The 27,345-nt window shown below is 36.5% G+C and overlaps 4 protein-coding genes across 5 annotated transcripts; 3 read left to right on the top strand and 1 right to left on the bottom strand.

The window, feature by feature from the left end:
* Window positions 1-1,414: 1,414 nt before the first annotated feature.
* Window positions 1,415-7,603, top strand: LOC306873288 (AH receptor-interacting protein-like). Its single transcript, XM_079422475.1, has 7 exons — window positions 1,415-1,681; window positions 2,466-2,648; window positions 2,821-3,009; window positions 3,984-4,160; window positions 5,890-6,031; window positions 6,347-6,579; window positions 6,685-7,603. Exons 1-7 carry the CDS (start codon window positions 1,583-1,585, stop codon window positions 6,688-6,690), a joined length of 1,029 nt encoding a protein of 342 aa, XP_079278601.1. The 5' UTR covers window positions 1,415-1,582; the 3' UTR covers window positions 6,691-7,603.
* Window positions 7,243-10,415, bottom strand: LOC306873290 (cyclin-dependent kinase 2-associated protein 2-like). Its single transcript, XM_079422477.1, has 5 exons — window positions 10,162-10,415; window positions 9,738-9,897; window positions 9,196-9,287; window positions 8,446-8,566; window positions 7,243-7,856 (listed from the first exon to the last, which is right to left on the bottom strand). Exons 2-5 carry the CDS (start codon window positions 9,790-9,792, stop codon window positions 7,789-7,791), a joined length of 336 nt encoding a protein of 111 aa, XP_079278603.1. The 5' UTR covers window positions 9,793-9,897; window positions 10,162-10,415; the 3' UTR covers window positions 7,243-7,788.
* A 663-nt stretch (window positions 10,416-11,078) lies between these two features.
* Window positions 11,079-15,565, top strand: LOC306872169 (leucine-rich repeat LGI family member 2-like). Its single transcript, XM_079420614.1, has 8 exons — window positions 11,079-12,050; window positions 12,235-12,306; window positions 12,458-12,529; window positions 12,701-12,772; window positions 13,389-13,460; window positions 13,624-13,793; window positions 13,963-14,127; window positions 14,216-15,565. Exons 1-8 carry the CDS (start codon window positions 11,854-11,856, stop codon window positions 15,031-15,033), a joined length of 1,638 nt encoding a protein of 545 aa, XP_079276740.1. The 5' UTR covers window positions 11,079-11,853; the 3' UTR covers window positions 15,034-15,565.
* A 796-nt stretch (window positions 15,566-16,361) lies between these two features.
* On the top strand, window positions 16,362-26,763 carry LOC306872555 (coiled-coil domain-containing protein 149-B-like). Of its 2 annotated transcripts, XM_079421162.1 has the most exons (13): window positions 16,362-16,562; window positions 20,492-20,653; window positions 20,750-20,788; window positions 20,967-21,074; window positions 21,206-21,322; window positions 21,488-21,660; window positions 22,552-22,624; window positions 22,730-22,814; window positions 22,943-23,090; window positions 24,362-24,438; window positions 24,662-24,694; window positions 24,846-24,932; window positions 25,302-26,757. In XM_079421162.1, exons 1-13 carry the CDS (start codon window positions 16,404-16,406, stop codon window positions 25,838-25,840), a joined length of 1,800 nt encoding a protein of 599 aa, XP_079277288.1. In that variant the 5' UTR covers window positions 16,362-16,403; the 3' UTR covers window positions 25,841-26,757. The 2 variants fall into 2 exon arrangements, with proteins under 2 accessions (XP_079277288.1, XP_079277289.1); XM_079421163.1 differs by lacking the exon at window positions 24,662-24,694 and having other exon boundaries at window positions 25,302-26,763.
* Window positions 26,764-27,345: the final 582 nt, after the last annotated feature.

The raw sequence follows: 27,345 nt of genomic DNA, 5'->3' as shown, positions 1-27,345 counted from the left end.
TGACCCAGAGCTCCATTTCCATCCTTGCAAACTCAGAGAAAACAAAAATATATATGAAAATATTAATGATTTTATAAATAACCTTTTTAATAACATGTTTGTTTTCATTAATATTAGTCTAAATATATTAATAATATTAGCATTAATAATGTTGTATTTGTATATTATTGATTAATATTGTTTGTTTCTGCCTGGTGTTATATTATTGTATATTGTATGGTCTTGTGGCCTGTATTAGGATTTTACTTTAAAAACTATTAATGACACTATGTTGTGTCAGTTAGGTACTTTTTAAAATTGACGTGAAATTGTAGCAGAAATGACAGTGCTCTAACAAAAGCTGTTAGCAGAATACATTAACAAATGAAAATTGACATTGAACATAAATAAATACATAAGTAAATTTTGGTGTAGAGTGGCAGTTTATATGCCAGTATCTGAAATACACAACTGAGTTTACAGTTACGGTGTGTCACTCCATTTTCCAAAAGATTTATTTTACAGTAGTTTAATAAAAGTAAACTTATCTTAAAGCTTATTGTTGAATTTCAATGTATCTGCACCCCTCTGTTATCCTGTATACTCTGTAATAGACATTGACTTGCAAAACGATTCCTGATTGTCAGGCAGTGGAGTAGAAAATAAGACCAGAACAATTTAGTACAAAAACAGTCAAAGAAAAGATGAAAAGTACTCTCATTATAAAAATCACAAAGCACACAATCTTAAATCTTTCTATGACCAGGTTTGAGGTAAAGTACTGAAGTGGGAAAATAGCTAAAGTGACAAAGGAAATGCAAATAAAATCCAACAGTACCATGGTCAATCATTCCACATATACATGTATAACACAACCTACATGACACTGTTGGACAAGGAAACCAAGGGCCAGATATAATGCATATTCAAAACAATCGTTATTTATTTTAATGTACATTCAGGTGAATTGAAAATACAGAAAACAAAGTAGGTGTGATATTCACAGTACCAGATTTTAATGCCAAAGTCACAGTGTATATTTTTAGACAACCTATCAGTATACACTGGAAAAATAATGGTAATCCTAATAGTGTTACAGTGGGTTGAGTGAAATAAACCATTGAGAGCATGTTCTGTCTCAAGATCATCTTTAAAGACATTAGAAACAGGTCATATGGAAAGCAAAGTTGATATGAAAGTAAAATACAAAAAGATTAAAATGGATTTTTGAATTAAACAACATGTGGAGAGATGAAAAACAGTTGGAGGACGAAAACAGGAACATTCAAATAAATGTTGGTAAAGGGAGAATAACAAAGAAAAATAGAAATGAAGAAACAATAATTAATCTGATAAATGCTTTAATTCAATGCAATATCTGAAACAGATAAGGTTTATCAGGAGATAACGCCACTCTGCCTGTACAATGTTAACCCCACTCCAAGCCAGCAAGCGGAGGTAATGCACCTCATACAGTTGTATGCCAAACACCCACGGAAACTGAAGAAGAAGAGAGAAGTGGAGCCTGTTTACTGTAACCCAGCGCCCTCTAGACTCAACGGAGCGACACTCTTTCACATCTTCCAGAAAAATCCAAGTAAAAATGGAGGAAATTGACATACAGCTCAGAGACGACGGCGTTCTGAAAAAAGTCATCTCTCCCGGAAAAGGAGAACTTTCAACGTTTCCCAATGGAACAAAGGTAACTTAGTGTAACGCACTGGATACATTTTACAGTAATGAAAAGTCAAGTCGACCAATAAATGTGTTATGGTTTAACGTGTCGAATTCAGAGCTAGCTGGAGTCGCTAGTTTTGACGCATAACATGGGCTTGATTTCGACTGAAAATAGTCCCAAAATCGTTCAGTTTAATGTGTCATGCATATATCGCAATACTAAAACAAATATTTCAACTGGTGTGTGTCCTGTTTTTACATGGAGACGCTAGGTATTCAGATTTAGCCGTTAGCTAAGCATCGGGAGGGATACCTGATGCTACTCTATGAAGGCAGTTTCACAAACAGGATATCTGTCTGTTTGCATTTTTGGCAGAGAGAGGGGAGAAAAAGGTTAATGTCTTCTGAGTGACAGCTGAAAGCTACGTACCCCATATATAACCACTGACTACATCAATAATATTAACCCTGTAAAGCCTGCCTGACATGAAATAAACATTCTCTCTGTGCCTTGTGGTGCTTGAGGCGAAGGCAAGGGAGCATAGGCCTATAACAGTAGTGTAAAATGTAATATATATGAGTTTTTTTTAACGTTTAGACAAAATCTGAATCGAATGAAGAGTTAGCATATCTGGGTAACATTTAATGTAAACAAATGTTGTTGCACTGAGGGCCTGTTGGGCTCAAAATTTAACTTTAGGGAATTTCAATCACACTAAATGTCATAATGCAACAAATACCAGAGGTATACATAAAATGCTTTATAATAAATAACCAAATGAATTATTTGTATTTTTCTCTCCTGAAAGGTGAAGTTTCATTACCGCACAAGCCTTTGTGATGGCACTGTGTTGGATGACTCTAGGACAATGGGAGGTCACAGTAAACCTATGGAGCTCATACTGGGGAAGAAGTTCAAGCTTCCTGTGTGGGAGCAAGTGGTTACCACCATGAGAGAGGGGGAAATTGCTGAGTTCACCTGTGATGTTAAGGTCAGTGACCTGTCTGTCAGTTCATTCTTTTGTCTTCTACATAACTACATATGTAATATTACATACATGTAAATATCACATATGTAAATAAATACAAACAATCATATGTTTTATTCTTTCTGATACTATTTTGACTCAGTACTGATTTTTTTTTTTCTCTATACTGTAATAGCACACAGCTCTCTACCCACTGGTTTCTCTGTCACTACGCAACATCAGCCATGGAAAAGACCCACTGGAGGGACAGAGACACTGCTGTGGAGTAGCTCAGGCTCACTCGCATCATTCTATGGGTCACCCCGATCTGGATAAGTTGCAGGCCAATCCTCAGCCTCTAGTTTTTACTCTGGAAATGCTAGAGGTGAGAAACAGTAGCATGATCTCATTTTTGGAGGAGAGTGGGCAGAGAGCTCTGATAACTACATGAACAGCATCATAAATAAATTCACATCTGTTCTATGTGCATTTTAAGGTGTTAAATAATAATAATAAATAAACTTTATTTTTATATAGCGCCTTTTAAAAGTAGCATCTCAAAGCGCTTTACATACAAATACAAATATGAAGTAAAAAAGATACACACAAGAGTACAGGCAATAAAAATAAAATAAAACAATACAAGGCCAAAATAATAAAACACAAAGTAATCACATAAAAGCTACCCTAAAAAAGTAAGTCTTAAGGGACGATTTAAAAACACTAAGAGATTCTGCATTTCTAATCTCCGAGGGCAGGGAACTCCACAATTTAGGAGCCAATGAAGAGAAAGCCCGATCAACCATAGTTTTAAGCCGAGTTGATTCAACAGTTAAGAGACCAGCTTCAGAGGAGCGTAGAACACGTGTAGGTGTGTAGGGGTTAAAAGCTCTGACAAATATTCAGGAGCCAAATTATTCAAGGCCTTATAAGTAAGCATGAGAATTTTAAAATCGATACGAAAACTAACAGGAAGCCAGTAAAGGAATAGTTCAACCTAAAATGAAAATCGTCATCGTTTACTCAACCTCTAATGTATGTGCTTCATTTTTCTGCTCAAGATATTTTGAAGAATGTTGGTAACCAAACAGCTGGCGGTAGCCATCGACTTTCTTTTTTTTTTTTCCTCCATGCAAGGGAAGTCAGTGGTTACTGTCAGCTATTTGGTTACCAACATTCTCCAAAAATATATTATGCTCAGTCACTTAAAGAAACTTGTATATATATCATCTTGGGGAACTATCCCTTTAATTTTCTACTAATTTCACAACAAATATACTAAATTACAAAGTAGCTGTTGGTAATTCCCACTTGATCTTTATGACGCTGATTCATGATTCTGATTCTCATCTTCCCAAGGTCTTGCCCACTGGATCCTACCAATTGGAAATATGGGCAATGACAGATGAGGAGAAACTGCAGGCCATACCACAGATCCATGAGGAGGGAAATGCACTCTTCAAGAGTGGAGATATTTCAGCAGCTTCTGAGAAGTACTACAATGCCATAGCTTGTCTGAAGAACCTACAGATGAAGGTTAGCCTTAATAGCTGCTGAGCAATGACTGGTTCTCAGTAACTACCTAGAGTGTGAATCTGTCCTGCCAGTTTCAAAATTAAGCAAAATTATTTCTACCCTTATGGTCTGACATGCTCTGCGTTTTAAAGTGAAGCATGCCATTGAATTAATGTGCACGATCCTCCGGTGTTTTTAATGTCTCTCAGTAAATGATTCTCAGTAAATGCAGTAAACTTCATCGCTTGGGAACGCAGTGTGCGCCAGGTTCAATTTTTCACGGTTGCATAAATCCTAATGTTTTGTTGACAGCTGTTTACAGCAGTTCACTTGATTTGTAATGAAGTCTGAGGTCTTCTGCCAAAATAAGCATGGTTCTGCTTTTAACGCTTGCAAGTGAGAAAATAAGGCACAAGTACTGTGATTTTACAACTGTTAAGTAATTAATATACTTATGAAATATTCATTTTTACAGTGCAGTTTTATTATAATAGTAGTATATTCCTGTCTTGATTAACCATTTAATATAGGATTATCATTGTTATCATTACCTCTAATATCAAAATAATATTATTTTCATGTTATTTGGCTTACTAAAAACACCAGTGTTAATGTAATGTGGACTAAGAAAAAAAGTTTTGAGTTCACTTTAAAGTCCAGTAAAAGTCAGTGCAAAGTTCATGCTTGGGGTTGCCAGATGATAAGAGTTTAGATCCCCCAATCAGACCTTTTCAAATAAATAGATAATGTTTTCCTCCCAGTGTTTTACCTAATCTCCCAAATTGGCAACAATGTGCACATGCTCTGTCTGGCCTGATAGAGAGCACTAATGATCTGAAAACACAGACAAACATGTTAGATTTAAGCAGTTTCCATTTAGATATTCTGCTCAAATGAAAGTGTCATATAGCCACTCTGCATTCCTCTACAAGGCTGCTTGAGCTAAATTTGTGAGCGAACTTTCTCATTTACAAACTGTAATAAATCCCAAATATGAATCTTGCGTTTGTTGTTGCAATTGCAATATTCATTACGAATGGTATTAATTGTGGTAGCTGAGTACATGCATTTACACAACCTCTGTGCTACAGTTCAAGGTTGTTTAATAGCGACACATTGAAATCATTTGGAATTAATATTTCACTTTTTAAGGTTTTGTGAGTTTATAATTTAGAGAATTAATGTTTATAATAAGGCAGGTAAGTGAAGTGACATTCAGCCAAGTGTGGTGACCCATACTCGGAATTCGTGCTCTGCATTTAACCCATCCAACGTGCACACACACAGCAGTGAACACACACACACCCGGAGCAGTGGGCAGCCATTTATGCTGCGGCGCCCGGGGAGCAGTTGGGGGATCGGTGCCTTGCTCAAGGGCACCTCAGTCGTGGTATTGAGGGTGGAGAGAGCGCTGGACATTCACTTCCCCCACCTACAATTCCTGCCGGCCGGGGACTCGAACCCGCAACCTTTGGATTACAAGTCCGACTCGCTAACCATTAGGCCACGACTTCTTTAACTAGATGGGGTAAAAAAAAATACTGCTTATGAGCTGACATTCTCTTGATTTGTGCTTATTAAAAATGTCCTAAATAATACCATTCGTAATGAATAATCATGATTATAATTTCAGCAAAAAAAAAAAAAAAAATCATTATCAGTTTAACCATTATTGTGCATCCCTCGACAAAAGTGTATTATTATATTCCTCAAGGTTTTAAAGTTGAGTAAACATATTCTCTGTTTATAGGAGCGTCCTGGTGATGACCAATGGATCAAACTAGATCTCATGATCACTCCTCTCCTCCTCAACTATTGCCAGTGCAAGCATCTTTTGGGCCAGTACTATGAGGTTTTGGACCACTGCTCTTCTATCATCAACAAGTACGATGGTAAATATCAAAACAATTACAACACTCACATAACCCTAAGCCTTAATTCTTTATAACAACCCACTTTGTTTACTGATTACAAGTCTAGCTGTAATTACAGCTAGGCATCTCAAAGAAGCTTATTTTAACTTCTACAGTATTTTTAGGTTAATAAAAGGCTGCACTAGTATCACGTACCTTACAAACAAGTTAAGGTTAACTAAAAATAATACTACATTTTTTTAAACCAGACTTAGCATGAGCGTGCTCCCACCATGAGTAACATTTATCATTTCTATTACGGATGCCCATACTCATTGTTTGTCTTTCTCACAGATAATGTGAAGGCATTTTTGAAACGAGGGAAGGCTCATGCAGCGGTGTGGAACGAAGCAGAGGCAAGAGCTGACTTTGCCAAAGTGATTGAACTAGACCCATCACTTGAAACCTCAATTGCAAAGGAGTTGAGGGCAATGGAGGATCGCATTCGGGAAAAACAGAAAGAGGAGAAGGGACGCTTCAAAAACCTTTTCAACTACAGCAGCAAAGCCTCTGCTGCAGCTTCCACGGTTAGTTTGATTTCAGTCTCAAAAACAGAATCGAAATGAGTGAATATTGATAAACAAACACTGCTCAGTTAAGTAATGTGCTATGCTATTTTCCTCTCTTTTTAGGGCTGAAACAAAGATGAAAGTCCGATTTTACATTTATATGGATGCAGTTAGGCCACTGTCAAGTTGGAGCACATACTCTCTGATAAATTCATCCCTCACAAGTTCATATTGTTTATCACCTCCTCATGTTTTATTAGTAAACTGATATACCATTGAGGACTGCATAGCTTTAAATGCACTTAAATTCATCCATTTATCCCTGGAGTAACCCATCATTTATTGAAAAGTGCTCATTTTCATTGAATTGCTAATGGGATCTTCATCTCCTGTGAACAAGAAATGGGTAAATACCAGTTTACTGCCTTGTTACCTTGTATATTCAGTCTTTGGATATAGCTGATAGAAATGGTCACGGATTGAAACCTGCTTTTAAACAAGGGTAGTCTGAACGAACCAAACTTGAAAGACAATCTGAAGATAAAATGCTAGTCTGGATAAATAGGATTTCTTTGACTATATCCCCCTTTCCCTCAATTTTTATGTTAATCTTTTGTATTTATCATGTTTATTAACTTTTATTGCTATCACCCTTATTGTCTTATGTATACCACATTTTTAATATTTCATAAGCCTTCTAATTTCTTTAATATTTCAATATGTTAGTGAAAGACACAATGGTAACACTGTGATGGCACATGTAAAAGTGTCCACATCCCTATCATTGAAACTAAAAACATATATTCATTCACGTTGTGTTAATGTAACTGTCAGTTATATCTGTCACTACAAATAAATTGCTATTTTCAAATTTTTTTAAATAGGTGTTGCAACTATTCTGCATATGTTGTGCCTGAGGCCAAATAAAGTTTGAAAATCACTTATTCCCCATTTTACAAAAGCAATTCTTGCATTCAGTGGAAATAAATCTGACAGACTGTTTTTGTTTTTTATTTAAATACAGAATTGCAAAAATTGGGCTTAAAAAATGTCTATGCTAATCGCGTTAACTACATGAGGTGTATGTTGGGGAGATAGCTATGCATGATGAGCAAAGGTCAATAAGAAAGATAGAAAGATGTGGTGTTGTAAATAGCTTGGCAAAGAGATGTTTGAGGAACCGAACAATGGGAGACAAGTACCAGAGGGAGGGTGTGTGTGTGGATGTTATGTGCGAGCACTTCGCTCTGTCTCCGCTAGACACTCCCTGACAAGAGCACGCGCGTGGATGATACCTGATGAAAGACAGAAACACGTATCAGCCATTTCAAACAAGTAAACATTTATCCAAATAACAAGACTAAGCTCTAACATACAAATGTGCAAAATGACTACTGTAAGTATTTTTGTTGATTGACAGGCTATTTACTAATGAACCAGGTAGCACTGATTGCAAAATGCTGTCTTTGGATGTATACAATAAATAGACACTAAAATAAGCATTACACATCAGGCATTAGAAGTTACAACTTTTATATATAGTGCAACTTCAATAATTAATTGCAATATAATTTAAAGAAATTATCTGTAGTACAAATAAGTGGCACTGTAATTAATGGCTACTGTAATTTAAAATATTCTGAACACCACTTTTTCTATATTAATTATACATCAGTGACAAGCACCACAGCCTATTAAAGGTAGCTTAGTAAGAACGTCTTTGTGCTGACAAAAGAAACATTGCAAGTCTGATCTCACACAGATCTGAAAAATGCAGAAAACACCATCACAACTGCCCTCAGGTTCACATTTCTCCAGGGGGCTAAACGTCACAGTCTGTTACAAATGTGCTGCATGCACTTTATTCCAAAGGGTTTGGAGTACCTCTCTTCAGCCTCTCCATGGCACTTTTGCTGCCAGCATAGGTAGGACGAATTTCACGGCTCATCTCCTCAATGATGGAGAGCAGCTCACTATAGGTAGATCCCTGGGATACTTTAACAGGCTACAGAAAACAAGAGATGTCTGAGTGATATGCATCCTATTTTATGAGGTGTATTCACCTTATTCTTCAACATGGAAGTGAGCCTATAGACGAGACTTCCGGTTCATTAGCTGCTATAGGAAAATAACGAGAAGAATTACAATGTATGGTAAACAGTAAAACCGTGCACTACAAACCAGTGTGTTCATAACGAAGATAATACATTAAAATAATAAGGAAAGACACCAATGTGCAATATTAAGCAGCAAAACGAGTGATTTTGTACAGCTAAAAATAGCTGGAAGCGAATGAGACCAGAAGCAAGACGCATAAAATTTACAAATGGCTGTGCCCATTTTTACAGGAACAATAAGGGGGATTTTTATAATGTAATATATCTATATCTCAAAATTCAGCTTTACCATCACAGGAAGTTAAATAATAAAAAAAAAAAAATTTAGTATTTCAAAATATCATTGTTTTTATTGTATTTTACTGTATTTTGATCAAATGTATGCATCATTGGTGAGCATAAGAAACTTCAAAAAAAAAAAAAAAGACTTGTAAAACAGACCCTCGGGGCATTTATCTTCATAATTCAAGTATGCAAATTTATCTAAAAGGCCACTGGTATCAGAAAATTAACTTACTTGTACAAAGCCCATTGATGGTGGACCAAAGTCACTAAATGCTGGTCTAAAGCTAGAAGAGGAGGCCAGTGATGGAGATGAGCCACATGATCCTAAAACCAGAGAGCAAGAGGAAGACCAATCACAAATCAAGGAAATGTCAAAAGGCCAAACTCGACCAATGATATCTCGCCACCCAGTGTTTGTATGAAAGGAAGTGAGGTAAAATACAGCCAGTATTAGATGCACTGATGTGTTGGCATGGCACACTCGCAAATGATTAAGAAATCAGCTTTTAAACATAAACGCGATAGGATGCGGTTCACAGCACAATATACCACACATTTATTATGTAATGAGCGAGACAGATGGCTATAACGTTAGCTCCTTTAACTCCTCCCCCTTTATCCGTGTCTCTGACCTCTTTTACAGTAGGTTCACTGACCCCTTTCTCCAGGATTAAAACGGTGCGTTTGAAAAGACGATGGACAAAAAATATATGAAATGGAGAAAATATGAATGTGCACGAGAAATGAATGAACAGAGAGCACAATGAAACTCACCTGGTGGAGTGTGGTTGGAGCCGGTGGGTGCGGGGGCGATCGGCTTGTAACTCATATTTACACCGCCGTCGACTGTAACCTCGCTTGATGAAAACTTTCCGCTTATCTTCTGAATGCAATCTCGATGGGCTTTATTATCTAAAGCAGGAACGATGCTGACCTAATGTAAACACAAAGAGTAGATATACAGATCCGTATAAGAGGTGAGAGACATGATAAAGGCTAGCGGGCAGAAAAGACGGTCCCCTCTAAACTTAACCGGCTTCAAACCGTGCCTTGTCTATTTAAATCGACTTTTTCTTGATTTTCAGCTAGGGCAAAACAAGGAGTCATTTGATACAAATACGAAATCTATTTGGTGTACTAAAGAGTGGAGGATGCCTGTAACGTTGGTGGTTTATGAAAGGTAAATTTAACTACCCACCTCTTCTTCCGCGAACTCGCTCGACAGCGACACGCGCTAAATATCCAACAAGCCGCCAAATCAAACAAACAACAACCGTGAACAACAATACGCTGGGCAGTTTCTGGTCGCCGGTTTAGACTTGTTCGAGGAGATTAACGAGGAATATAACGCACGGGAAGAGTTTCGTTACGCGGAGGTGTCGGCTCTTCTCCCCTCTTCCTGCGCGTGCTAGCCTGCTATGTTATTTTCCCATGATACTCGGCAAAAAGAGTGACTGCGTCATCAGGCACGCGCCTTTGCCCTCTCTCTGCCACAATGAAGATTCCATTCTGGAATTTTCTTCTTGAGGTGTTTGGAGCGTGTGGACAAGGATGAGCTGGGAAAACGTTGGGGAAATGGATAGTCTGAAGTCGTTTTATGATAATATTTATTTATTGAATGGCATGGTATAGTATGGCGTGAAGAAGAAAAATTAATAACAGAATAAATTCTATGAATTAGGCTATTGTTTGGCAATATGCAATAATCACTACTGGTGATATGTACAGTACTATATACATTAAACAATGGAATGTACAATCGACATAAAAATCAAATACTAAAATATAGATGTTTATTGAACACTCTGACAGCTGTTTAAAGGAAAGTGTTCTTTAATCAGGATGTTTTATCTGTTAGTGATTTCAGGCTTCTTTTACGCGCTGAGTGAGATGGATCCATTGTAATCTTTTTATTGGTGCATTAGGTGTGCTAGCGTAGGTCTCAAACTGGATTCCTGGAGGGCCACAGCTCTGCACAGTTGAGCTCCAACCCTAATCAAACACACCTGATCCAGCTAATCAAGGTCTTCAGGATTACTAGAAACCTCCAAGCAGGTGTGATTTGGAGCTAAACTGTGCAGAGCAAAACCACTTATGTACTTCAGTAGCCTAAATGTGACCTATTGTAGGAGTGGAGGCTATTTCACTGTCATCAATTTAAGCACCTCCCCCAGTCACATAGACGGAAAGCACTTACATGCTGAAATCAGATCTGCTTCTAAATGATTCATGCTATGCATACTGTAGAGTCCATTATTTGCAGTCATATAGGCCTATTGTTTATTACTGGTTGCCAGAGAAATTGTTGTAACTTAGGCAGCATCATCTAATCTGTAGGGAAATAGACAAAGTAAATACATCTTGAGCTCATATTAATGTAAATTTAGGCCTACAGTAAATGTAAAGTGCATTAGTCAGTGACTACTGATACACAAGACACAAAAGCCATTCATTCAAAGAACTGCTGCGTCATTACCACATTTTCTACTTGTTTTCATTGCCAAGATAATTTGTGCATTTTCATACTCGCTCCACATAAACAAAAGAAGAATTGCAACAATTTTGCTGACATGACATTTAACTTGGCATATTTCAGTTAACAGCAAAGAGGAAAGGTGTGATAAAACAATATAATTAGCACGTTTTAAAAGCATCTTAAGGCAAGTACAAACACAAACAAACAGTGGTATGATCTATTAGTTACATGCCTAGTTTGAGCTTTTTTATTGTTGTTTTGGACTCGTGATGCCTCCTCTAATGGGACAGTCTAAAAGCACTGACTGCATCAGAGCTGCTGCTGATTCTGAAGTCAGTCCTTCATGCTGCATTTCACTGTGCTGTGCGGGACAGGGGACACGGGAGCGTTTGCTTTCGACTCCGCTTCAAAGCCATGGATGTTACGAACGATAAACTGTCTTCCATCCGAAAGTGTCTTTTGGTAACTTTACTGTTCGTTTGTTCATTTCAACTGTCCCGATCAAAGCGAATATTCAAATGTCCTTCAGGATGCACTTGTACGACAGATTCAATCATTTGCGTCGGTTCGTCTCTCATCCCACGGACTATACCGAGCGACATCAACTCTCTGTAAGTGTGATATTATGTTCGACTAACAATTTATTAGCGAAAATGTTTATAATTTTATCAGACATAGTAGGATATGACCTGTATTTATATTTCGAAACTGAACGTGCATCGTAGTGTTTTGTACAAAAAAATAAATAAACTAGTGTCATATTTATTCATTTATTATAGCCAATTTATGTTTTAGGAGTATTGTCAATTGCAGTTTCCCAGAAATCAAGGAGGCTATGTTCTCGCTCATGCCCTCACTGCAGTTACTGTAAGTGACTGCTGCATCACTTTTTATAAATGTACCTGTTTATCTGCACTATAAAACACTGATGCGTAGAATACCATGCATTCTTTGTTATGCTGGTCATATTTATGTTTTCAAATTTTCTGGCATATTCTGGCATCTTTTCTCTTCTTAGTCTCCTTAGTTCTAATTCATTTTCTGAAATCAAGGAGGATGCATTCTCAGGGCTTCCTCATCTTGAGTATTTGTAAGTATTATTATTGATTTTAAATAATGATAAAAATGTTCACTTCTTTACAGTATATATTACTGATATATTTGTTGGATGCCTGGACCACTTTATCAATATTCCTGCAGAGTTATTGGCTGAAGTACTTTTTTTAATAGCTATTTTGACTTATTTTATTTCTCCAACCAGATTTATTGAAGGTAACAAGATTGAAGAGATAAACAAATATGCCTTCAGAGGACTTCGGGATGTTACACATCTGTAAGTATATGACATACAGTGAGCAAATCAAGGTTGTATTTATTTAGACAGATTTCTGGTTGGTTTCATAATTTAATTAAGAAATATATATTTTTGTTTAATATTTTATATCAGATGGCCAGTACATAATGTGATATATTGCTGTTGTCTTGAATTGTATTATAAAGTACTCTGGAATGTCCCTAAAAATCCTGATTTGTATAAATAACCAAATGGAAATGTAATATATTGCCATGTATGTTACCTACAAGGCGATATATAATTTTCACATACATTCTCTGGTATTGCAGCAACCATATATGTCAACAATATATTTTACTGATATATAAAACTTCTAAACAAAAAAATCTGAATGTTTATATATATTTTTAATAATTTAAAAAATTATTTTTATAAAATATATTTTATTTCCATAGCATGTATTGACAGGTTTTAGGATGGATATAGGCTACTTGACATACGTCCAAATGTTCCAATTTCTAATAGGTTTCATGTTTTTTATTTCACATGACGATATATTTATCATATGTAAATCTAATATATGTAGGTACTGTATATTACATTTGCGTAAAGTCTTCTGTTAATTTGTATTGATTCATTTCCTCTGTTTTTACAGATCATTAGCAAACAACAATTTAAAAACACTACCCAGGGGTCTTTTTTCTGATCTACGCTCTTTGATTGAACTGTGAGTTTTTCAGCTCACTGTTTACAAATGTGCACATGTAATCATCATTACCAAGACAACCACTCATGCTAAATAGCTGGGAAACAATAATATTGCAGTCACATAAATTTGTTTATTTGTAGAATTTTTAGAGTGTTTTGATTATTTCATGTCAAATAAACAGAGATCTACGAGGGAACATGTTCCATTGTGACTGTGAGTCCATGTGGCTGATGCTGTGGTTGAAACGATCCAATGCCACAATCTCTGATGTTTACTGTACCAGTCCCTCTGGCATGAAGGGCGTCCTGTTAAAGGATGTCCCAGAACAACACAGCAAGTGTGTCTCCACAGGTAGCTAAATTTCTGTTGCTTAGATATGTCAGATATTATGTTGAATTTTTGCATTGAGTGTCCTGATAAATGCAGTGAAAAGGTGTGAAGAAAAAAATATGATATGTTTACACTTGTGTAGTGACAATGAATGAATGTGCTTCCATATGTCTGGTTCTTTTCCCTTCAGATTTTGTTCAGCACCAAATAGTGAATACTCAATCAATGTCAGCAGACATCTTCTCTCACAAAGATGATATATATGTCGCTATGGCAGTTCCAAATTCAGACAGCTGCATAATCATGGAATGGGATCATATTGAGACTAAATTCAGGACTTTTGATAACATCACAGGTTTGACTCCATAATCATTTGTCATATGTCATAAAAATGAAAGAGTATAGATGATGATTTCATTTTTTAAAAATGTATTATATTTCAGGACGGTCTGTTGTTGGATGCCGGTCTGTTCTGATCAACGAGCAGGCATTTGTCATTGTCTCCCAACTCTTCGATGGCTCCCTTGTCTACAAATATGAGCAAGCACAGAATAAGTTCACCAAGTTTCAGGCAGTTGAAATGCTTAATGTGTCCAAGCCGAATGACATTGAAGTCTTCCAGATTGGAGATGACTGGTTCTTCCTAATTGTAGACAGTTCCAAAGCTGGAATGACAACTCTGTTTAAGTGGAATGAAACTGGTTTCTACCCATACCAGTTCCTTCATGAATGGTTCCGTGACACCGATGCAGAGTTCTTTGATTTAGATGGCAAATCTGTCCTCATACTCGTGAGCCGTTCCCAGGTTCCTGTTATCTACCAATGGAACAAGAGCTCCCAGAAGTTTGTTCTACATGATGAGATAGCAAATATGGACGATATTGTCAGCGTGAAAGCCTTTAGGATTAATGATGTTTCCTACCTTGCGCTCGCCTGCTACATCGGTGACTCAAAAGTCATGAAGTGGACAGGCAAACACTTTGAGGAAGTACAAGGCTTGCCTTCACGTGGCGCCACAGTATTACAGCCCATCAAGTTCAAAGACCAGCACTATTTGATTCTGAGCAGTGATTATTCGTTCTCCCAGATCTTCAGGTGGGATGAGGAAAACCAGAAATTTATCAAGTTCAGGGATGTGTATGTTCAGTGGCCACGCTCATTCACAGCACTGTCCACAGACCAGCGTGATTTTGTGCTGGCCACCAGCTTCAAAGGCAAAACCAATGTTTTTGAACATATTTCAGTGGATTATAGCAAATGAGGCATGTGCTGTTATTCGTTGCATCTGGGCAAATTCTAAAATAAAACTTAAATATACGTCTACAAGTAACCTTAATATTTATGAATGTAATTTTTCGTCAACAAAAAGGCCAAAACCCAGTGCACACGTCTGTCTTGCAACATTTTCTATAAAGTCTGAAATAAATAATGCTCTGCTGCTTAATTCATTCAGACCTTGAAAATACCTGACTGTTTGATTATATCAGGGCCCTTTTAAATAATTTCTCACCAAAGGTGCTCCGGCTTCAATCCAAAAGACTATGGACTTGTCAGCTTCAAGCTAATTTATCCTAATGAGCTGGTTTGACTTTATGCAAGCATGTTGTTGGTGCAGAGTAGTGATATTATTCAGTAGAGACCCTCAGTGTTATTGCCTTTGATGAATGAAAGCCTTAGATTTTTTTTTTATTCATTAATTTTTTTTAACAGAAGATAATCCTATATTACTGTAGCTGGCCGAGTATTGTACATTTGAAAATGTATTATTGATAATAAAACAGCATCTTCTATTCATTCATGTTTGTTTTTATTTGTATATATATATATTTAGTTTCTTACAAGGAAGTCAGCTGACAAATGGTTTAGCCAGTTTAGCATTGTCTTCAATGCATCACTGTTCCACATATTGTTAACATAAACACAGGACATAACAAGAAAGAAGCATGTTAAAACTTACATTTCAGATGACACTTCACTCCTTGACAGTGAGAAATTGCTTATGTTCACAAAGATCACTTTACTAGCCAGTCAGCAACATCATTCTTTGTGACAGAGCCCTTAGGTTTGATAAGCACAATGTCACAAGCCATTCAAAGTAATCACAGATGTCATGTATTTAGAGGCCCGTCTATATATTTCTTTCTGCTGTGCTTTATGTGCATGTTCTATTATTTACATTATGCATATGCTGTGTTATATAAAATTAGTGGACGTTTAAAATATTGCCTTGTATGATATTTTCAAACTGAGAGCATGTTTCATTTTTTCCCATTTACTAATAGCAACGATACTTCTATAAATTTGTTCATTGCACTTCAGTACAATAGAATACATTATATTTTATATATTGTGTAATGATAATCGAGTCAATTCGTTGTAAGTTTGGGGTTGCGTTCAACAGCAATGTAAACAACAGAAGTCTATTGCAGCAAAATAAATTAATTTGCAACAACAATTTATAGATTTATGCAAAACCACGGGTTTGTTATAATCGTATAACTTAACGTAAGAAGCTTCATTAAACATCTGTTATTATTCTTTGGCTTTTTTTTTGTAGCACTTGGCGTCCCTGTTTAAAGCGACACGCTGCGGTTGGCCATCATCCCAGCCGGAAATGATGTAGCCTACGAGATGTTGATGAAACCTGAAACATGTAATCCTCTCATCCTCGTCGCAATAGATGCAATAGAAGTTTTTGTAATTGACAGATTTTTTTTTAAGAATATTCTCGGACCGAAAATGAATCCTTCCAGAAGAAGCGAAAGTGATTGGCAGGGTCTGGTGAACGAGGTAGGAAACGCTCGTATGGACTCGAATCATACTATCAGCACTGCACTACAGAGGATGCTGAAATTAACCATTTAATGTGGGTTTCGATTAAATTAGCCAAATGATGTGTGTAAAGTTTAATGGCACGTATCAGATCATTTAGCTGATTTACAGAGACGTGAAATCCTCTTACTGTAACCGTGTTGTGTTGTCATTTTCTCGAGACCGCTCGTTCTTATCGATTAATAAAGGTGACATGGTTCTTATTACATCTGTAAATGCCTAGCATCTTAATAAATACAATGCAGAAGGTCTGGCACACGATCAGCGGAGGGATTAACTTAAATCTTCATCCTTTTACGTCAAGACCCATGAACGGCGCTGAACTCAGTTTGGACCTGGAATTGAAATAATAAAAAATAATAATAATGATTTTAAAATACAGTGGTGTAGTATCACAGCATGTCATTCAAAGTACATTAAAGGAACACGCCACTTTTTTTTGGAAATAGGCTAAAAGTGCTACCGCCAGACACGGAGATCGGCTGAATTCAAAAACGTTAAAACTCAACTGTTTAACTCTTGGGGAGGTGTAAAATGAGCCTATTTCCAAAAAAAGTGGAGTGTTCCTTTAACTATCATGTATGTGCACAATTTAGAAGTATATCAATAATAAAGAAATATAAAGTCTTCTGTATGTTTTCATTTAAGGAACTTTTAAACCCATAACAACTACAGGCTGCTATGGACTTTGAATGTGTGTTTACATAATCTTTTGAATAAATATTGATCAAATTGTTAACTTTAATGCCCCTTCTCAAGTGCATTGACAAATTTAGTAATTTCAAAGGTTTGGTTGACCTTTTCAAAGGTTATATTAATTTAAAAGTATGATTTATTTCTTTATATCAGTTGTTCTCAACCGTTAGTGGCCTTTAACAAACTTCCAAGGTGGCTGAATGTTAATAATAATGATATTGATAATGATGATAATAATAATATGTACTGTTAATAATAATAAGTAATACATAATCTAACTTCAGTAAAAGGGTAAAACCACTAAAATCAACATATAGAATTAATGTAAATTGAAATCATATTTCTTATTTTTGGCCTTCAAGTAATGTTTTATTAACATACAGAACACACAGTTCGTAGAACATCTGGAATTAACCAAAATGAATAAATTAAAAGAGTACAGGTGCAGCTCAGAAAATTAGAATATGGTGAAAAAGTTCATTTTTTCTTGTAACTTATTTCAAAAAGTGAAACTCATATATTTTAGATTAATTTCATGTAAAGCAAAACACTTCAAAAAAAATTTTGTTTTAATTTTGATGATTAGACCGTACAGCTCATGAAAGTCACAAATCAATATCTCAAAATATTAGAATATTTACATTTGAGTTTCAATTAATGAACATCCATACAGTATAAATTCTGGGTATCTCTTGTTCTTTGAAACCACAATAATGGGGAAGACTGCTGGCTTGGAAATGGTCCAGAAAACAATCAATGACACCCTCCACAAAGAGGGTAAGTCACAGAGGGTCATTACTGAAAGGGGTGTCTGTTCAAGGAGTGCTGTATCAAAGCACATTAAATGCAAAGTTGATTGGAAGGAAGAAATTGGGTAGGAAAAAGTGCACAAGCAACAGGGATGACCGCAAGCTTGAGAATACTGTCAAGCAAAGCCAATTCAAACACTTGGGAGAGCTTCACAAGGAGTGGACTGAAGCTGGAGTAAGTGCATCAAGAGTCACCACGCTCAGACGTCTTCAGGAAAAGGGCTACCAAGCCACTTCTGAAACAGAAACATCTTACCTGGGCTAAGGAGAAAAATAACTGGACTGCTGCTCAGTGGTCCAAAGTCCTCTTTTCAGATAAAAGTAAATTTTGCTTTTCATTTGGAAATCAAGGTCTGGAGTCAGGAAGAAGACTGGAGAGGCACAGAATCCAAGCTGCTTGAAGTCCAGTGTGAAGTTTCCGAAGTCAGTGATGATTTGGGGGGCCGTGACGTCTGCTGGTGTTGGTCCATCGTGTTTTATCAAGTCCAAAGTCAATGCAGCAGTCTACCAGGAGATTTTAGAGCACTTCCATCTGCTGACAAGCTTTATGGAGATGCTGATTTCCTTTTCCAGCAGGACGTTAGCACCTGCCCACAGTGCCAAAACCACTTCTAATTGCTTTGCTGACCATGATATTACTGTACTTGATTGGCTAGCCAACATGCCTGACCTGAACCCCATATGGAATCTATGGGATATTTTTAAGAGAAAGATGGGAAATAGTCGATCCAACAATCCAGACGAGCTGAAGGCTCAATAGTGCCTCAGCAGAGCCACAGGCTGATCACTTCCATGCCACACCTCACTGATGCTGGAGTTTGTGCTATAAAAGGAGCCCCGACCAAGTATCGAGGGCGTAAATGAACATCCTTTAAAGAACTTGAACTTTTCTGTTCTGCAAATCCTTTTTTTGATTGATCTTAGGATATATATATATATATATATATATACTCTAATATTTTGAGATACTGATTATTGACTTTCATGAGCTGTAAACTCTAATCATCAAAGTTAAAAGAAAAAAACTTTTGAAATATTTTACTTTACATGTAATGAATCTAGAATATATGAAAGTTTCACTTTTTGAAATAAGTTACAAGAAAAAATGTACTTTTTCATCATATTCTAATTTTCTGAGATGCACCTGTACATTATGGGTAATTATTTTATTGTATTGACATTTCTGGTTTCTATGAAAACTTCCCAGCATTTTAGCAAAAGTCCCAATAGAAATATTTTCACTTACAGGGGAAAAATGTATATATTATCTTGAAAGAGACGTTGGTTACACTTTAGGTTGTCATTGTAACACGTTACATGTACTTACTATTATAATAACAATTAATTATGCATAATTACATGCAAGTAACCCTAACCATATAGTAAGTACATGTAATTAATTAATATTACTCAGTAATTAAATGTGTAATTACACTGTAACAAGGACACCTTAAAATAAAGTCTAACCGAGACTTATGAGTTGGAGGCAATGGGGGGGAAAGCTTAGGTGATTTTGCTGAAAAACAATGCAAGAACCCACTGTCATGAATCCGGTCCATGAACTTTCGTTCACTCATCACCAGAGGTCACCCGCTCACCGCATGGACTCTTGCACTACACCACTGTTGCATTTTCACCATTGGACTACAATTCCCATCATCCATTACACTGACGACACAGCTGTCACCAATCTCACATTGCTCTGATTACACAGCTGATCACACAATCACACACGCTTTATAAGCCTTGGACTTCCTCTCTGTCATTGCTGAGTATTGTATAGCATATATCACTCTCCTAGCGATAGCTACTCTACGGAGCCCACTTAGTTGCCTTGCCTTGCCTTGCCTTGCCTTGCCTTGCCTTGCCTTGTCTTGTCTTGTCTTGTCTTGTCTTGCCTTGTCTTGTCTTGTCTTGTCTTGTCTTGTCTTGTCTTGTCTTGCCTTGCCTTGTCTTGTCTTGCCTTGCCTTGTCTTGCCTTGTCTTGTGTGTTTTCTAGTGTTTTGATTCTTGCCCGTGTTTCCTGGATTTACCCTTTGCCTTTCCGTTTGGACTCTGTTTGCCCCTGCTTGGACTATTGCTTGTGTTCTCGGATTACCCCTCTTGTCTAAACCCTTTGGATATTGTTTGCCATTCGACGACCCACGCATGCCCTCGGAATACTCTTGTGTCTTGTCCTCAACATATCTGTTAACTGATGTTTGACCCTGCCTGTGTTTTGACCACGTCTCTGTTTAATAAAAGCATGCACATGGATCCGTACGCCTCACGTCTCGTTGGCTCCGTTACACCCACTTTGATCATTGCCTCTTCTGGCAGTGGTGGTGACTAATGCTTTGAATTGAAGCATTAACAACCCTGTTGATTTCTTTGTGTGCCTAGTTCCTGGTATGCAAGAGAAAGCTGGAGAGTAAGAAGGAGGCACTGCTGATCTTATCAAAAGAACTGGACACCTGCCAGCAGGAAAGGGATCAGTTTAAACTGATGGCAAACCAGCTCCGTGAACGCCATCAAGGGCTCAAGAAAAAGTACAGAGAGCTTATAGTATGTATTTCTATTCTAAATTAATTAAACACTCAAGCAGAAGTATGAGGTATTGTTATTATAATAAAGTGTTTTTTTTAATGTTTTCATTAATAGGATGGCGACCCTTCTCTGCCTCCTGAAAAAAGAAACCAAGTATGTCTGTGCTTATCACCTATTTAAATATGCTTAACTATACTGTTATATAATGTATGTATAAAACTACAGATCTGAGATCTAAATGTGTGTTAACAAATGTGTAGTTTGTGCAGTACTCAACCCAGTACTCCTGATTATCATTTGTTCATTGTTCATTGTATTTAACTTGCCACAGGTCAATCTGGCCCAGTTACTGAGAGACTCACGAGAACAGAACAAACAGCTGAGCGAGGAGATGAAAGAACTGAAGCAACGTTTAGCGGAGGTGCAGGGTGATAACAAGGTATGGGTTCCAATCTGCACAGAGGTGATGACTTTGCATGACTCAGTCCCATGCAGATGTTTGCAAGGTCAAATGTGTAATCAAACACATTGATAACAGTTCATATATTATGGTATATCTGCATCCCACAGCTGCTGAGGATGACCATTGCAAAGCAGCGTCTAGGGGACGAAGAGGTAGGGACTCGTCACTTTCCGGCCCATGAGAGAGAAGATCTCGTTCAGCAGTTAGAAAGAGCTCGAGAACAGGTGCATTGCTCTTGGCGTTCCACACATTTTTGTTCTCAAGAATATCACCGTGTGTCATGTCTCACAGTTTTTATAGACACTGGTGTCATAGAAAAATGAAACACTGAGACAATAGTTTAGTAAAAAGCAATATCTGTCCTGTGTCATAACCCTATGGTGTTGCAGAATGAAGCACTGGAACAAAGCTTAAAGGCAGCCACAGATGAATTACTGGACGTGAGAGCAGAGCGTAATGTCTATCAGGAGAAAGCTCACAGACTAAACCTGGAAATTAACCACATCTTGGGAAGCCACGAGAATCGCATCCTGGATATAGATGCTTTGTGTATGGAGAACAGGTCAGTGTTGCCATGTTCAGGATCTACACACCTACACATTTAGCATCTACTGCTGCGGTAGCAGGAGGTAAACACACACACACGTTTGTTTTTGGGGACTTTCCATAGACTTCTATTACTTTTATACCGATCAATGATATTTTCTATCCCCTAACCCTAAACCTACCCCTTACAGAACCCTTAAAGTTTGCATTGTTACACTTTCAGATAAACATCATTTATTATTTTTAATTATTTTTTTCCCTCGTGGGGACCGCAGGCTGGTCCCTACAATGTCAAAAATTTCAGGTTTTACTATCCTTGTGGGGACCAAATGTTGCATAAACAAGTACACACTCACACAAGCACACACTAATTAACATATATGCAGAAATGTATCATTTTAGTACACATAAATCACATTCTGATTCCAAAATAACTGATATTTTAGATATATAATGCTATTATAGTTTTGTTAATACTTTGATGTTCTGTTTTGATTTTAAAGGTAAAGCTTTTGTCATTTTTCTTTTTTTAATATGTCTATATGTTAAACTAAGGTACTAGCTGACAACAAATAACTTTAGAATTGGTGTTCCATGACAGGCATTTTCAATGTAACAGGTAGGGAGAAAACCCCAGTAACATGACTTAAAAATGTCATTTTGATTATTTACGTGATTAATGGATATATTTATACGAAAGGAAATGTGACTCTAGGAACATGATCAGGTTTGTGGTGAGACTGACCTCTGCTGGTCTGCTGGGGGCATTACAGGCATTGATATGGCCGTTTTAACATATCCAGTTGGTTTTGTTGGTGCCTAAATATTATCAGTAGTGCTATTTATCTAGTCATTTTGTGGGTTATCTGTATATCATATTAAAGTCTTCAAAATATATTTTTTTAAGATATCTGCATGAGCGGCTAATGCAGCTTCGGGAGGAGGTCAACCTCCTCAAATCAAACATCATGAAGTACAAGGTATTTATTACACATACGACCAAATTGATATGTACACAACATATTAATGCACTTTAGTTATGTATAAGTTCATTGTTGGTCATATGCTAATGTGTTTTATTTCAGAGTGCTTTGGAAAGCAAGAAGAATTGTAAAGTGTATGGCAAGTCCAACAGCAGTGCTCTGACAGGAGTCCTCTCTGCTAAACAAGGTACCACACAAGACGTCTACAGAATCCAGACAGTAATAATTCCGTTCTTTACCAGTATTCTTCTTTAATTAATTCACAATTCTTTGAAAAAATACACAGAAGCTAAATTACGGCTAATATGTTTCCAGTACAAGAGCTGTTGCTGTCAGAGGAGAATGGCTGCAGTCTCCCGGTCACTTCACAGTCCATCAGTGACCTGAAGTCGCTGGCCACTGCTCTGCTGGAGACCATCCATGAGAAGAACATGGTCATTCAGCATCAACGGCAAACCAACAAGTATGTTACATCACTGACAACTATCATCTCATTGTCTGTGCTGGAAAGCACCCAAGATACAGTGTTACTTTCAAATGGTTTATTTATATGTGACCCTGAACCACAAAACCAGTCTTAAGTGTCAATTTTCGGAAATTGAGATTTATACCTCATCTGAAAGCTGAATTAATAAGTTTTCCATTGATGTATGGTTTGTTAGGATCGGACAATATTTGGCCGAGATACAACTATTTAAAGATCTGGAATATGAGGGTGCAAAACAAATGAAGTTTTAGCAATGCATATTACTAACCAAAAAAGTTTTGATGTATTTATGATAAGAAATTTACTAAATAGCTTCATGGAACATGATCTCTACTTAATATCCTAATGAGTTTTGGCATAAAAGAAAAATGGATAATTTTGACCCATACAATGTATTTTTGGCTATTGAAATATACCCCAGCGACTTAAGACTGCTTTTGTGGGCCAGGGTCACATATGCTATTATAGTTTTTATTAATATTTTAGATTTGCATTTATTTTTATATTTTCATTTTTAAGTTTAGTAAAAAAAATTGAAATTTTGTTGTAAAATGTGCATTTTATTTTTTATTAGTTTTTTTTTTTTTTTTTTTTATGTTACTATTTTTATTGCATTTTATGTTACTATTTAGGTTTAATATATTTTTATTATTTCAGTTTTAGTTCTTATTTATTTCTAGCTTGTAATTTTAGTGCTTCATCTTATTTAATGTAGTTTTGTTTAATTTATTAAGGCAACATTTAACATTCTTTAGTTTGTTATTTTTTGTATTTTATCTTATGGCTTTATTTAAATGAACAAAAGTGTTTATAATGGTGTTTGTTAATTATAATAATCCTGCCAAGATGCAAGTTAAGCCATAGCATTCTTATTTTTACAGAATTATGGAAGAATATTCCTTCAAAAGGAATTGCGATTGCAGTTGAGTTTTGGCAGGTTACATGCACAATGCAGAGAGAGTGAAAAAGTAGACAAAGTAATTAATATTGCTATTTAAATATGACAGGCTCATAAATCGTCAGATATGGGAAATAGTTGCAAATGGACTCTTCTTTTTCATTTGAAATTTGGCAGCCACTGTGCGTTCGCGATATTTGCAATTGTGTTTGGATTATGTCAAGTTATGCGTCCAGATATGGAAAATGCAACTGAAAATACAATTTTTGAAAATTGTCGGGAATATCCTTCCATACTGAATAGTGATAAAAAGTGAAATGTAGCTGTTGGTTTCCATGTATTTAAACAGGATCCTGGGTAACCGGGTTGCAGAACTTGAACGAAAGTTGAAAACATTAGAGGTGTCTGGGTTGTGGAGTCTGCCAGGTAAACATCATGTCCATTCTATGCAGTTGCTATTTTTTTCTTAATTTTGATTGTTTGATGATAGTTTGGTGTTTTAATGTTTGCTCTAATACACTTTACATTTGTGTAATGGGTGTTTCTTTGTATCATAATATATATTATCTTGCTTATTTCAGTTTTTTAAATGACTTTCAATTGCTCTCCCATTTCTGCTTTTCGCTCTTTCTTCTCACCCTCTCTGGAGGCATCACCTACAATGTGTCTCTCGGACTAGGGAGTATGTTTTTTATTCAATGTCGTTTTTTGCCTTTTATACCTTTCTGCACTCTTTTCAAACCAATTCTACCTCTGTTACGCTTGTTAACTTGACCAGATAACTTTCACTTGTTGTTATAGTTGTGTATTTATTGCCTTGAACTTTTTTACAGGAAGGAAAGCCGTAATTGTCCTGAGTGACTCTCAGCATGTCCAGTTCACCACAGAACAGTCAGTCCATCTGACACCAGAGTCAATGGGTAAGTTACTACCTAGTGAACACTAATTGGCACTTTACATCTATACAGTACACTTTTGTGTCTCGTGACTTCTTTAAACATTACAGGTACAAATCCAAATGTTTTTGTTAAATTTGTAGTTATGATTAATTTTGTAATACTCATAGACTTAACCCTAACCCTAAATTGCATTTGGAAAAGACTTGGGTGCATAAGCTCAAAGCGTTTCATTCAAAGACAAGTGGAGAAGCACGCACACATAATTCTAAAAAAAATCCTTACAAAATTCTTACATGTGAAAGAAATTTTAATTTAACTTTTTATTAGTCTATATAAAGTATCTATACTTTTTAAATAAAGAATAATAACAAAAGTGTCAACTCTTTCCAGCAGGAGATGAGGAGATTGTTACTGGAGAAGAGGTGACAGAAGACACTGGACTCAGCACAGATTTCAGCTCAGATGAGTGTCAAGCCGTGGCAGTCGAGTTGAACCAAGAGAGAGATTATTTCAACCGCACATATTCAGTCTCACAAAGTCCACAATTCAGTAATCCAGCAGAAAGTATCCAGCCTGTAGAGAGCACACGGTGTAAAACCCTTGCTTGTTGTGACTCTGAGAAGCCTGTGTGTCCTCCTGAGAGGGGATCAGAACAACATAATGAAGATCTCGTGAGCCGGGGATGTCAGTCTTTGAACACAGAAGCATCTTTGAAAGGTTCAGAAGAAGAGGCTGATGTGGAGAATGAAGTTCCTGTTGTTCATTCTGAGGAGGACTTTGATAGTCAAGGTGCATTAGAGGACAGTCGGCTTGTGGCATCAGAGACCTTTAGCAGTTCTGGATCTGAGTCATATACACCGGAACAGCAAACTGAGAATGCTTCCCTAAACACAAGTTCTCCTGCTCAAACCTCATCACACCAGGAATGAACCTTCATGATGTTAAAAACTGAGAGAGAAATTCATAAAAACAGCCTCCATTCATTTAAAGCCCCATCAGTTTAAATAAGTGTTCTGATTCAGAACTGTATGAAAAAGACTTTGGCAAAAGAATGCAAACAAGAACATCTGAATGTCCAAATGAAACCTGTTCATTATTCCAATTAAGCTAAAAGCAACAATGTTAAGATGTATTTCTGGGGGTTTTTAATAATCTGAGATCATCAGGAAGATCAAATGAATCTGTAGATGTGACGCCACTATGATGACACTAAACCAGCAAGTTTATTTTTTTCTAACATTATTATGAAGTCATTTTAAAGGCACATTTATGTATTTTGACTAATTTAAATACCTTTGTAATTACATCTGGTGTATTTTGTGGATAAAACATGACCATTTTGACTTCTAATTTTCAGTTTAACCTTCTGATTTTTTTATTCCTGTTTCACGTGCAAAAGCTGAAGGTTCTTTTTTCTTATAACACTGAATGTCACAATTCCAGCCATTATGATTTGTTCCTTACAGAGTCGGTGTATATTTATTTCCTGTCATGTTGGTCTTATTTATTATAATTTGTGATCTTGATGATTGTAATCGTGTTTGATCTGTAAAGGTTGGTGTAAAATCATTCTCTGTAGATCACCTAATATTACACTGTAATATGGTGTAAAATGAAAATGGGAACAATCTTTAGCTTGAATGCTTAAATGATATTTAATTGGCATCACAATAAACCAGCCGTTTAGTTTGACCCCCTGCTGCTATATTATTGAATTATTACTGCATCAAATTATTTGGTTTGCGTTGACTTGACCTGTTGGGTGCACCAAATAATATTTGTAATGATGGAAGGATTATCTTGTTGTATATGTCCTCAAGTCATTGAAATAAAAAGTAACATTCGCCATTACAAACATCCAGCTCATCAGTTTTTTTGAAGCAAAAAGACTGTAATAAATCCATCAGTAAGAGGTTTTTAACTTTTAACACACCATTGCTTCCATCTAAAATATGAGTTATTTATCCATAATATTGCTTTCTCCAGTAAAAACTGAATCAGGAGAGAGATATGCACAGATTAAGCACTGTTTACAAGCAAAAACAGTTAAATAAGTCCTAAACAATGGAGGAAGCATTATTGTGGATCATGGTATTCTGGTCAGAAGTGATGGTCTAAAGCTAATTTTCATTTTTGAGTGAACTGTTCCTTTAAAAGAAGGTCAGGAAAGCAGTAATACTCCAAATTGGTAAGCTAATAATAAATCCACTCTTTTTAAATGATATTGGACCAACGACTAAAGACAGCAGGAGATTGATTTCCAACAACATTTAATGCAAACTAACTTTTTTGACTGGAGCAAAACAAATAACTGTGTGCCCCTCGCTATCCAATCAAACCTGTCAGTTCAGAGTGCAATGACACCGTGATCAATAAGGGAAAAACATTATGTACTATGCTTACCAAATAAAATGCTCCACTTAAAATGTAATGA

Source organism: Barbus barbus, assembly GCF_936440315.1.
Source record: "Barbus barbus genome assembly, chromosome: 7".
Taxonomy (NCBI): Eukaryota; Metazoa; Chordata; class Actinopteri; order Cypriniformes; family Cyprinidae; genus Barbus; species Barbus barbus.
Note: the sequence above shows the minus strand (reverse complement) of the source record. Positions and strands in the feature narration are given on the sequence as shown.

Bases quoted from the DNA above. Each gene is read 5' to 3' on its own strand.
- LOC306873288 (XM_079422475.1), top strand. From the start codon at position 1,583: ATGGAGGAAATTGACATACAGCTCAGAGACGACGGCGTTCTGAAAAAA. The intron at 4,161-5,889 runs GTTAGCCTTAAT...CTCTGTTTATAG, and splicing joins TGAAGAACCTACAGATGAAG to GAGCGTCCTGGTGATGACCA. The intron at 6,032-6,346 runs GTAAATATCAAA...TCTTTCTCACAG, and splicing joins TATCATCAACAAGTACGATG to ATAATGTGAAGGCATTTTTG.
- LOC306873290 (XM_079422477.1), bottom strand. From the start codon at position 9,792: ATGAGTTACAAGCCGATCGCCCCCGCACCCACCGGCTCCAACCACACT. The intron at 9,288-9,737 runs GTGAGTTTCATT...CTCTGGTTTTAG, and splicing joins CTCCAACCACACTCCACCAG to GATCATGTGGCTCATCTCCA. The intron at 7,857-8,445 runs GTACTCCAAACC...GTCTTTCATCAG, and splicing joins CATGGAGAGGCTGAAGAGAG to GTATCATCCACGCGCGTGCT.
- LOC306872169 (XM_079420614.1), top strand. From the start codon at position 11,854: ATGGATGTTACGAACGATAAACTGTCTTCCATCCGAAAGTGTCTTTTG. The intron at 12,051-12,234 runs GTAAGTGTGATA...TTTATGTTTTAG, and splicing joins CCGAGCGACATCAACTCTCT to GAGTATTGTCAATTGCAGTT. The intron at 12,773-13,388 runs GTAAGTATATGA...CTGTTTTTACAG, and splicing joins CTTCGGGATGTTACACATCT to ATCATTAGCAAACAACAATT.
- LOC306872555 (XM_079421162.1), top strand. From the start codon at position 16,404: ATGTTGATGAAACCTGAAACATGTAATCCTCTCATCCTCGTCGCAATA. The intron at 21,323-21,487 runs GTGCATTGCTCT...ATGGTGTTGCAG, and splicing joins TAGAAAGAGCTCGAGAACAG to AATGAAGCACTGGAACAAAG. The intron at 22,815-22,942 runs GTACCACACAAG...ATATGTTTCCAG, and splicing joins AGTCCTCTCTGCTAAACAAG to TACAAGAGCTGTTGCTGTCA.